Genomic DNA, 12,459 nt, shown 5'->3' with positions numbered 1-12,459 from the left:
AACATCTGGTGATCTGCTAAACGCAAACTCGGTCCGTTAAGGCGACAGTGAAAAGATGATACACCCGAGGTCAAGCGCAAAGCACACGAATCAATTATACGGCCTGCACTGGAGTACGCTAGTATAGTGTGGGATCCGCACTAAGTGAGTTTGATAAATAAATTGCAGCGGATTCAAAGACTAGCCGCAAGGTTCATCTTCGATGCTTACCGAACAACGCAGTCTGTAGCTGCGTTATTATCTCGAGCCGGTTTGCCCGAACTCTCAATGCGCAGAAAAATAGCTCGGCCTAAATTCCTGTACCAACATAACAATAAATTCAACTTGCAGTCCAGACTATACTTGCACACCCCAGGGCGAGTGTCGCCACAAAAAGGTCACTCTCATGCAGTGGTGCCGTATGTGCCACGCGTTGACGCCTTCATATTTTCTTTTCTTGTAAAAACTGTAGTCGAGTGGAACAGCCTTGACGCGGATGTATTTACTGACACACACACAAGTGAATCATTCGAGCGTAAGCTGTCATTAAGTGTTTTCGAATTCACTGTTTGTCTATCGCGGTACTGGCGTTATGTGTTAGTGAAACATTATTTTCCTCCCACCCCTGTAACAGCCGGCACGGGCTAATGGTATTGGAAAATAAATAAATAAATAAATAAATAAATAAATAAATAAATAAATAAATAAATAAATAAATAAATAAATAAATAAATAAATAAAAATAAGAGGATCTTACGACGCTGGCCTGTGCAGTGCTACCAGCCTTGTAGCACTGTGTGAATGCAGTGTGTGAATACGCTTTTTGGGTTTGTTTTAAGAGCGGAGCTGTTGTACAAGCCGTAACTTCACAGTTTCAGGGGAAAATACCGACAAAATACGAACGCTCGTGAGCGCGTGCCCCGCGGCGACCGCCGAGTGTCCCCTGCACGCGCAGTAGCTTTTGCAGGAAAAGAAAAGAGCGGAAACCCCCGAGGAGCGAGACAATGCCCAGCGTTTGTGAGCAAGTGCCTCGCGGCGAACACCGAGTCGCCGGCTCGCGCAGGGGCTCTAGCAAAAAAAAGAAAAAGAAAGCTCCAATGCTGTCGTCACGCGCTCTCGAGCATGTAAAATAATAATAATAATAAAAAACTCGAGCGCTAATGCTAAAGGTGAAAAGACACCCTGCTTGGGAGCGGTAGAAGCCATCATGGATGATTAAAGATGTAGCTGGGAGTGTGCCAATCCTTTGCGAGACGACTTGCAGATCCTGCCACCGCGGCCTCGAGTCGATGACGAAAAGTGGATGTCTACAATGCTGAGGATGACTTTGCATTCACCGCTCGCCGCGAAGACGACGATAACCTTTTCGATGTGTATGACGACGATTACTAGCACTGCAGCTATGCAAATAAACAATGATACGGAAACTTAACAATGTGTCCGGCAATGCTCATCTACAACAGCTTCGCCATTCAAGTCTTGCGCGTGAGTGCAAGCCTCCCTGAAATTTTGTTCGAGAGTAAGCGACAGTGGCCGGGAGAGAAAGAAAACGACGGGTTAGAAACGGCGCAGGAAGGCTCCAGCTGGTGCGAGATGAAAGCAAGCACAAACAGAACACGACTCCCGCTGTTTCAGGCAGAAGAAGAAACAAACGATTATTACAATTCAGAAGGGATGACTCGAGGTACGAACCATAAAGCAAAGGATACCCAGGAGAAGACGCCAGAGCAGTGCCAAGGCTGGAAAATTGAATTGCATTGAACACAGCTCCGTTCAGATCACCGCGGGAGGACCGGGAGGGCTGGTAGAGAAGAGCGGAGAACGGATACGGCGGAAGAAGCGACAGACGACTATCGTCCTTCCACGGCATTTGCAGTTAAGCAAGCAGATGCGTGCCTAATTTCCTTTTTCGTTTCAACGGTCACCATCATCGCCAAAGAAACTTGGCTTTCGTTCAGTGGCTTTCCTTTGTGGTGCGCGCGGACACCATCAGTGAGACATGTGCACAGAAAGCTTCGATTCAATGATAAAATTGTCTTCAATGGAAAACTTGATGCTCTTCTTGTGCCGCCCCTGCAACGTGAATGCGACTCTTCCCTCTCTTCTTACCATCTCCCTTTCCTCGCGCGCCTCCCACGACGCTTGCTCAACTCAAATTTTCCCGCGTTGGCTTCCCGCCCGCCATCTGCGGGGGCTTTTTGTTAGTGCTTTGCTCGGAACCGCTCGACGTCTTTTGCTTTAGTTTTGCTTTTATCTCGTCGCCTTTCACCACCATTTAATGCGCTGATTTTTAGGGGCGGACCTCCTCTTGCTCGGGGCAAGTCCCTCGTCGCGCCGTCGCCGTGTCCAGTAGTTGTCGAGGCGACCGCTAGAGGCGCAGCTGTGCAATAGTTCATAGGTCGTCCGCTAGATGGCGCGCCTTGGCGCGCCACAAGCTACTCATCAACACCTTGGAAGCGAAGGCAGCGGCGAGGAGAGCTCGCGACGCGGCTGCAATGCGGGCCTGCCGCCAAGACCCCGCGGTGAGAGCTCGCGAAGCCGAAGAAAGACGCCAGCGTCGGCAGCAATCGCAAGCCAGCACCAGCATCGATCCGGAGTCGGCGGCAGCGGCGAGGGCTCGCGCAGCCGAAGCAAAGCGGCCTCGTCGACAAGGGGATCCCGAAGTGAGAGCCCGCGAAGCAGAGGCGGCGCGCAAGCGGCGGCAAGAGAACCTCGAATCGGAGCGGGCGCGGGATAATTGCATCGATATGTAAATAATAAACAACGTGTATATAAGTGCATATACAATCACCCCTATAACAACGTGCGAGTCTTTATATGATGTGTGGGCGAATGTTTCACGGTTTTACCGATAAGCATTGGAGCTTCGCCCCACTCATCATCATTCACTTCGTGGAGATGAAGTGTGGTGGCAAAACGTTTATTGAGCTTAAAGGGAAGGGGTATAAGGGCGTGGTTAGCCTCCTAAGTCCAGGAGGCCTCTTGTCCGGGCTGCCTCCAGTGCGCGCCGCACCAGGACGACCTGGCGCTCCGGTGCGGAGCTGGTCAGCTCGGACTCCCACTGCTCAGGGCAAGGGGAGGGGTGGGGATGTGGGTGTTGGGGGCAGGAGAAGACGAGGTGGTAGGTGTTGAGAGGGATGTGACAATGTGGGCAGTCTGGTGGAAAGAGAGAAGGGGAGATGTGGTATAGAATGATGTGGTTAAAGTAGGTTTCGGTCTGTAGTCGGCGGAGGATGTAGGCCTGTTGGGCGGTGAGGGAAGGGTGGGGGGGGGGGGGTATCGCCGTCGGGAGTGTGGTGGGAGAGGATGGAGTTGTACGTGGGGTCGAGAGGTGTCAGGGCTGCTGGGTTGGGGGGTGGGGGAGTTATTTGGTCGAGGCTAGGCGAGGGAAGTGCCCGGGTAATGAGTGCGCGGGAGATGAAGGGATTTTTTTTTATTTGTTATCGTAAAAACCCATTCAACGTACATGGCTAATCAACAGGACGCTGGCACCTCCTACCAATGTAGTTTATTTTAGTAACGTTGCCTCCTAATGTGTACTTTCATTGTGTATCCAATATGTGCGAGGTTTTCTTCGCGCGGAATAATTTGGGCATACATGAGCCGTGCCAGCAGTTCAATAGTTTGGAAGTCTTGACTGTGTACACTTCGTGTTCTTTCAACTGTTTTTTATGCGGGCGGTCGTATTGAATTACAGGCCGACAGACGGACGGACGTGCTTATGTAGGTGTAGGAAAGTATCGCCTTTCAATTGGCAACGAAGGCAATACGCAGCATTGTTCAATTTGAAAGAACTAGCCTTCGGTGGCTCACTCAGCTCTGTTCTAGCCACGCTGTTTAACCGGAAAAACGCAAGAAATGAGTATCGCGCTGCAGTGAGGTGTCGTGGGCGGGAGCGACGCAGTCTGGGCCAGCCCCGAATGGGCAGTTGCCAGTGCGTTACTGCACGGCAGCGTTCAAGTTGCGCTGCCAAAAGGAGCAAGAGGCGGCACCACATTCGCCCCTTCTTGGCTTAGGTTGTCAATCGCGCAAACAAGATTCTGGGACGTCATTGAGAAATCGCCAGAAGGTGGCCGCGGAGTCTCCCATGTTTCCTGTGTTTCCTTTATTATCTGGATTATTCTTTTCTGGAAGTTTCCATTCAACTTATGTGGACAGGGCAGTTATGTGACAGGGCAGTCTCTTGTATTACCTTTATTAACCAAACTTGTATTTTGTCTTCGTGGTACCTTCAAAGGCACACCTAAAACTCCTTGCGTGCGTTGGGGTTATCTCGAGTGAGAATGGGAGATTTCTACGTCGGAACCAAATGAGCACCCGTAGATCGGCCGTGAGCTTCTGACGGCCGGTGTATTCAGCACTGATTATTCCACCTGAGCGGGTATGTCGCGAAGCCTATCTTCAGACTTTTAAGGTTTTATGAGGTTAAGGCGTGCTAGGCAAAGAAGAACTCATTGTGGCTGTTGGTACCGGTTGACGACGTTAAACCTCAAAGCGTTACTTCTGCTTAATGTGGGGCCATTGCATGCCCAGTGGGCCGCGACGTCAGGCTTCCACTTTCGCGGCCACGTCACGCGCCGCAGCCAATGGTCACGCTGTATAGGTCGTCCTATGCATAGGCGCTTGGCAGCCGATACGCTTTCTCTTAACCATCATGCCACCGACGCAATCTCGCACTAAATGAAGGAGGAGGGGGCATACAAGGGGCAAAATACAAAATCCGCTCACACTCACAGCTGGGGACAGCGCGCACAAAGTACAGTCAGTAAACAAAATTACCGGAAGTCACCACTTCCCGGAATGGAGTTGCGCCAAGCGACGTCGCCAACAATGACGGCATCGCCGGCAGAGGCAGCGGGCCCGACTCAACCGAAGAAAAGAAGAGGGGTCCCTAGTCGACTGCGGCAACAGAGTAAACGATTCATGGCGTTCACACGTGGCAATCAACCTTGCCAAGAACGCCAGAAGTGACTCGATAGCGCAAGATTTCGCCAGCATCTCGAGCGCGCTGCCGGAACTACAGAATATCATGTGTAAGCGAAACATTCGACACTACGCCTGCGCAGAAAGCGTTGCTGCCGACAGGCGGGGGGGGGGGGGGGGGGGTAAAAACATTTATTTGATATTTTAATGAGAATACATGGGTGGTGCGCGCTGAGCAATGAGCCGTAAATTTGAAATCGTTCAAAACTAAACCTCGCCATTGACCTTAACGAAAAACTTGGAGCAAGAAAATATGCTTTTGCACGACACTCCATGGTCGGTACAGTAAAACCACCTTTATTTCTTTTTTACCGACAACTGTACAGCATTTGCACCACACTGCTAGAGGCGTCATGAAGACAGGATACAATTTTGTACAATTTGAAGGAATGAGCCTTTGGTTCTTGAATAGCCAAATTCCTTAGTTGTATTTCAGTCATGAAAGACGTATGTCTAAACTGAAAGCGCACGAAATATACCAAAACTTTCAAATTTCCCGTTTCAAACTGGAAAACTAACTAAGAAAACGGAGGAACTAATTTCCAAACGTAAGAACATGAAATTGTAAGTACAGTGGATCAGATTGAATTAGCCGAGCTATTAAAACTAATTAACAGAAGTAAAACAAAAGACATTAGTGTATATAACACGGCGGTGATCGAGGAAACGCTGCAAATGCGGAGAGGCTTGAAAGCAACTAAGAGAAAGCTAGCCATCGGCAAAGGCAGTATGTACGCACTCCGAGATGACCACGGAAACATTACGCTCAACTTGGACGAGATAATTAGCATCATAGAGCGATTCTACACCAGGCTGTATTTCAGTCACGTTGGACCAGCGGTAACTACTGAGAGCACAAGCTCAGCTTGCGATGTCCCGCTAGTAACTAAAGAGGAAGTTGGAAAGGTTCACAAAATCATGAAAATAGGAAAAGCTGCAGGTGACGATGGCATAACCTTAGATCATTTGAAGGAGGGAGGAGATATTGTACTGGACGCGTTTGCTGTATTATTTTTAGAATGTTTTAAGACTCAAAAAGTGCCCATAGCCTCGAAAAATGGCAACATTATTCTGATTCATAAGAAGGTATGTTGTGCATGACTTCCTCGTCCTCACCACTTCTAGCAGACGATGCCGATCATCATCATTTTCATCATGCTCTTCACGAGCAGCCGCATGCTCTCGTGGCTGCGTCGGCTCGCTCCACTTCTTCTTCCAGATTCCATTAAAACCTCATCGTATCACGACGTGTCGCTCCCATTCCTGAGCACCGCGCCGCAGCTGGAGGATCCAGAGGTACAACACATGGTGCCGAGAACCCGGGACTTATAGACGACGCCAAGCCCATCGACGCACGGAGCCGCGAAAGCCCAGAAAAAGACGCGGCGCCTGCGATCTTGGCGAGTTCCCAGCTGCGTGCGACCGAATGGAGCGGCAACTTCGACGACGCCTCAGACTACGGGCGCAACTGGATGGCCTTCTAGCGGAAGCGGAAGGCCGCATAAGAGGACATGAAGAGGCGACCCCATCGGCAGTAAGTGTACTGCTCGACCGAATCGGTGCATTTTATGCACAGACAGAGAACGTGGATGATGCGGTTTTCGAGGAGACGCCAGACAACTTCTAGAGAGTGAGACGTTAGACGCCGGACAGTACCGCGACAAGGTTGTCACCTTGACGGCTAGTCTACGTTTCAAGATGCAGGAATGCCGGTCTTCGGCGCCACGCCCGGCGACCGTTCATACAATACCAACAGGCAAGAGCACATCCAAGCAAGCAGGCTCTATCATGCTTCGGCAGACTCCGGAAAACTGCGACCCACCGACAGCGCGACTGCCACCAGGCTCTATATGTGTGGACGATCCCCTCATTGGATTCGAGTTCCCTCCTGAAGAAGCAATGGAGATGCACCAGAATGAGATCTTCCGAGAAGCTTTAACTAGCACACGTATATTGGCTAGCAACGAAGCTGTTGTATTTGCCGCCTCTGAAGAAAGAATGGCTTCAGCGGAAAAATCCTTTTGCTCTCTTTCTGGAACCTCAAAAGAGCTACGACTTCAATGCAAAAAAGCGGTCGGACATCTTTTCGCTCAAGTCCAAAATCATCCTGCACTCCAGCGAGGAGGCGTCAAAGGATACAGGAAATCTTCGCGAGTGGACTTCTACAAAACTGACCGAGTCAAAAAGAGAATGCAAAAAGAAAGTACGTACCAGGAGACATCATGCCGTGCACAAAGTGAGGCGTCAAGGGAAAATGGACGCGCTGCATACACGGAACACAGCGGAAGTGACGACGCGAAGACTACCAGGGAGGAAAACACAAAGAAAAGGCAGCAAAATCACGCCCTCACAGAAGGTCCGACAAGTGCAAGAAAAGTTTTCCGTCTACAGCAAATTTATCTGCTTTAGAAAGCGTTCCTTCTCCTATCCTCACAAATCGCCTCTGCCTAGCAAAACACCCTGGACAAATTGCAAGAAGCAGCAGGTTAGGCGGTATAAACACCGATGGCGGAGAAAGCGCCCTGGAACGAGGACCGAAGAGGAACGAAGCTCGGAAATTTCACCTGGAACGTCTCCCAAAAAATGCGGACTCATTGAAGGATAGAATGCTACTCGAAAAAACTCGTCCAAGACATCTGTAGACCTTGGCATGAACTGAATAGTTGAGATCGGCGGACGGGACAGAGTCTTCAGGTCCAACAATCTGCGTTTTTCTTGCGGCACTCCACTCAAGCGCCCCGAACCCCGACTTTACCGTTCCGAATCCACCTAGCGTCATCTGTCGGCGAGGGAGACTGTTGTGACTTCCTCGTCTTCACCACTTCTAGCAGACGACGCCGATCATCATCATTTTCATCATGCTCTTCACGAGCTGCCGCATGCTCTCGTGGCTGCGTCGGCTCGCTCCACTTCTTCTTCTAGATTCCATTAAAACCTCATCCTCCGGTGATCGCGCTGATCACCGGAGGACAGGAGTACCTGGAAACATATGGGGCCCGAGAAGAGGGCACCACCCCATCAAGCGCCTGAACGGCTCTAGAATGCTCAACAAAGTTTGTTCTCTCTCTCTCTCTCGTATCACGACGTGTCGGTCCCATTCCTGAGCACCGCGCCGCAGCTGGAGGACCCAGAGGTCCAACACAAGGTAGATCCCAAGGACCTCACAAATTACAGACCGATCAGCCTTCTCTTAGTTGTTTACAAGCTGTTTACCATAGCTGCACAGGTGACAGTCTAGATTTCCATCAACCCAGAGAGCAGGCTGGGTTTGGGAAAGGGTACCCAACCACAGATCAGATTCATGTCGTCAACCAAGTGATAGAAGAATCCGCAGAGTACACTAAACCCCTCTCCATCGCTTTTATAGCTTACGAGAAAGCGTATGATTCCGTACTCAACGGAGCCGTGATATAAGCTCTATATGACCAGGGAATAGAGGATACCTAGATAAGACTTCTGGAAGACATATATGAGGGATGCACGGGTAGGATAACCCTCCACAAGCAAAGCGATAAGTTTCCGATGCGAAAGGAAGTAAGAAAGAGAGATACCATCTTTTCAAAAACTATCACAGCATGCCTGGAGGGGGTATTCACAAACTTGACTGCGAAAACAAAGGATTAAGGATGAACGGGGAATACTTTAGCCATTTGAGGTTTGCGGATGACATGGTCTTGCTGAGTAAAACTGCAGAACACATGCAAATAATGTTTGAGGGAGTACAATTAGAAATAACGGCCGTGGGGTAGAAGTAAATATGAATAAATCTAAAGTAATTAGGAATAAGCATGCCAAGAATGTCTACTTCAGCTTCGGAAATGAAGCGCAAGGAGAAGTAAAAGAATATAAGTACCTCGTACAGATGACTAGTGCCGACCTAAACCACGACTGAGAAATCCGGCGCAGAATAGCAATGGGTTGGGAAGTACCCGGCAAGCGCTCCCAAATAATGAAAAATAAGCTACGTCTCCCAATCAAAAGAAAAATCTACAACCAGTGCATACTGCCGCTGGTGACATACGGAGCTGAAACGTGGCGCCTTTCTGAACACCTTGAAAGCAAACTTAGGTCGGCTCAAAGGGCCATGGAACAAATTGTTAGGAATAACACTCAGGGACAAGAAACGAGCTACCTCGATCAGAGAACAAACTAGAGTTGACGATATCATAGTTCAAATAAAGAAAAAGAAATGGACTTGGGCTGGCCATGTAGTGAGACGAACGGACAACTAGGGTAACAGCGTGGACACCAGGAGATGGGTTTAGAAGAAGGGGAAGGCCAATAACGCGATGGAGGGATGAAATAGGTGGTGAACTGTAAACCCGAGCACCGCAGGACCGGAGTGGTTGGAGGTCAATGGGAGAGGCCGTCGTCCTGCAGTGGACCATAACCTGAGCATGCGGATGACGATGATGATTTCAAATTTACCATTATTTAGACGGAATATGGGAAGGGGTGACGAAAGGCCTAGTAGTTACTAGTGTGTTAACTGCTTGCTAGAATTCAAGCAATGCAATCCGGTGGAACAGGAGGTCCCACTGCGATCGCCCGGTCGAGCTTTTGGCCTCGGTGGGTTTTATTCGACGGCCACTCATTGCACAAACAGTATTCTGTGTCGTCACGGAAACGCTGCCGTGCAATGGCTCGGTAGTCGCCACTGTTTCTTCTGTTTTCCTAAATTTCCCCACCATTTGTTTGAAGTCTGCGGTAAAACTGGTATCGCGGTTATCGGTACAAAGCGGTCTTGTTAATGAACATGACTTACTTTTGGCATTGTGGGAGCTGAAAGCGCAAATTAGACACAGACAAAGAATGAAGACAACAGGACGAGCGCTTTTGGTCTTCATGGCTCCTTTAATTAAGGAGCCGATATGTGCATTATGCCACGCACGCTTCTTTCAGTAGTTTTCTGGAGTCCTCGCCAAGCTTGCGACTGTTTAGTTCAACTTCAAACGACTTCGTACCACCTCGCTTCTTTGTTCTATAGAAATTGTGGAGCAGGTGATATCGGAAGCCAAGCCGCTGTTCCGGCCAGTGTTCGACGAGATCGACTGCCCGGATGCGGTGCGCCAGCTCATCACCAAGTGCTGGGCGGGAGACCCAAACGAGAGACCGGATTTCCAGTCGCTCAAGCCGCTCATCAGGAAGCTGAACAAGTGAGTGCCAATATCACTCTCCACTGAGAACTGGTGCTGACCACTGCTGTCGGTAGTGCGAAGCGGGGACAACTTCGTGCGTTGGTGATTGGTTCAGTCTTAAAAAATACCGTATTTGCACTATCCGAACGCGCCACCGATTCTGACGCTACGCAGGACGCTACGCGGGAAAATGCGAAAAGAAATTTCAGGGAGGCTTGCACTCACGCGCAAGAGTTGAATGGCGGAGCTGTTGTAGCTAAGCATTGCCGGGCACGTGGTTATGTTTTAGTAGCATTGTTTATTTGCATAGTTGCAGCGCTAGTAATCGCTGTCATATATGCATCGAAAATGTCGTCGTCTTCTTCGTGGCGAGTGGTGGATGCAAAGTCATCATCCGCATTGAAGACTTCAACCGCTCAACCGGTCGAAGCTTGCACCAAGTCGCGCAAGGCTTCAACCATAGCGAAGCTGCATGATTTCTTTATACGTGAGCACTGAAGGACACACCTTCACGCATTTGTACAAGTTTGAAATTGTTTATTTTACATGTCCCGTCGTTGCTTTGCACTGTGCTAGTAATAGTCATCGCTATGTGCATCGATATCGTCGTGTTCCTCATGCCAAGCAGCATTACATGCGCGGTAGCGCTTTACGGAGCGCGGGATTTTTTTTTTTTTATAAAGATACAGGGCGTGAGCTGGGCACTCGGCTGTCGCCGAGAGGCACGCGCTCACTCGGCATTTTCTCGTTCCTCGTGGTTTTTGCTGTTTTTTTTTTTTTTTTGCTGGTCGCCGCGAGGCACACGTTCATGAGCGCTCCGTATTTTCTTGGCCTTTTTTTCCTGCAACACCGAACTTACGGTCTGTACAACAGCTGCGCTGTTAAAATATTTTGAAGCCCAATCTATCGCGCAGATGTAAACGACATGACACCACGTACCCGGCAGAAGTCATTTTATTTCACGCACGCACCTCTACACCAAAAAAACGTATCCTTCATAACCTGGCTTGTCCAGTTCCTGCTTGAAATAAAACTGCAGCGGGGAACATTGCGTGTACTTGCGAGTTTAAGGACCTTGACCTGCCTAATTTTAGACCTTACATTCTAATTACAGCAGCGGGAAAATGTACAACAGCTGAATAAGGTATGTCAATTAAGGAATGGGTGCGCCAAAATTTGCTCACGTGGTGTTGACGGATTATTCTTGATCGGACTCAGTTGGATATTGGAAGGAGTTTGTGCTTTTGGCAATGCTGCTGGCCGTTTTGACTCTGATTTTGGTTTGAGGCCCATTGTAACGTGCACAAAAATTTATATGCCACTTTTTTCAAAAGAGGGTGCGTGTTAAAATCATTCAAATATGGTAGGCTTGTTCTTGTACGCCACACCGCTGTTAATTCCAATATACAACTCGTGGCAGCATTTGTTGCCTAATAACGCTAACAAAAACCCGGAAGTGTAGAAATGGGTATTCCCATCTCATAAAATTGCCAACGTTATGATTTGGTACGTTACAGAATATAAATGCCAAGTATGGTTCCCGGAGCTCGTTTAGGCGTTTTTTTTTTTTTACAGAAAGAACTGCGGGGAAGGCGCTTGCAAGTGTAAACTGCGTATCTGGCTACTATTCCTGGGCATGTTTTATGGAAGGCACACATTAAGCGCCAGTAAACATTACGAAACGTTTTGCGTCATTGCCACAGGTAGAAAGCCGTGCTTCAGCTTTGATTTTGGTAAAGTATTTTGCCTTGGTGTACCAGAGTGGGCCAACGATTTGCGCGAGCGAAGTCGGGGGCCATGATTCCTTTTGTGTGCCACACGACAGCCAGCGGAAATGGCTAGGCACTATAACTGCCGTCTACTACGATACCAATTAGCCTCAAGGTTTCCTGCTGTACAGTTGAGGAATTTCCTACGCGCTCCTCCAGATGTAACAATGCCATGTTAGCGCGTTCGGCACCGGAAGTTCCAAGGAAACCACAATCCATCCCACACCGCGCATTGAGAGAGAGAGAGAGAGAGAGAGAAGTGATTTGGTGGAAGAAAGGAAAGGAAAGTGCACTGGGGATATTATAGAGCTCAGTAGGGAGCTCACCTGCATACAACCCAGTGCGGTGGGGGGGAAGAGGGGATCAAAGACTTGGGAGGAGGTTAGGGGTGGAATAGAAAAGGCTTGAAAGAGAAAGACAGGCAGAAAAGAGAGAGAGAGAGAGAGAGAGAGAGAGAAGAAAAACCGCGCATTGACACCGTATTGGTTGGCCACAAACTTCATGCAAACCGCGCCTTCGGGCCGGGAAGCTGTTAGCAGCAATGTAACCTCGCCAGCGTCCTGCGTTTCCCGCCTGGCGGTACGCGAGGT

The 12,459-nt window shown here is 49.2% G+C and overlaps 1 protein-coding gene across 2 annotated transcripts in view; it reads left to right on the top strand.

Annotated features, from left to right (window-relative positions):
* Positions 1–12,459, top strand: part of LOC144178112 (atrial natriuretic peptide receptor 1-like) — a 791,119-nt gene that overhangs the window by 742,795 nt on the left and 35,865 nt on the right. For both annotated transcript variants that reach the window (XM_077705647.1, XM_077705648.1), the window contains exon 14: positions 9,950–10,118. In XM_077705647.1, the coding sequence (XP_077561773.1) occupies positions 9,950–10,118 (169 nt within the window). The remainder of the gene's footprint in view (positions 1–9,949; positions 10,119–12,459) is intronic.

The sequence above is a fragment of the Haemaphysalis longicornis genome, unplaced genomic scaffold (assembly GCF_048455015.1).
Source record: "Haemaphysalis longicornis isolate Haplotype H1 unplaced genomic scaffold, Haemaphysalis longicornis Haplotype H1 scaffold_4, whole genome shotgun sequence".
Taxonomy (NCBI): domain Eukaryota; kingdom Metazoa; phylum Arthropoda; class Arachnida; order Ixodida; family Ixodidae; genus Haemaphysalis; species Haemaphysalis longicornis.
Note: the sequence above shows the minus strand (reverse complement) of the source record. Positions and strands in the feature narration are given on the sequence as shown.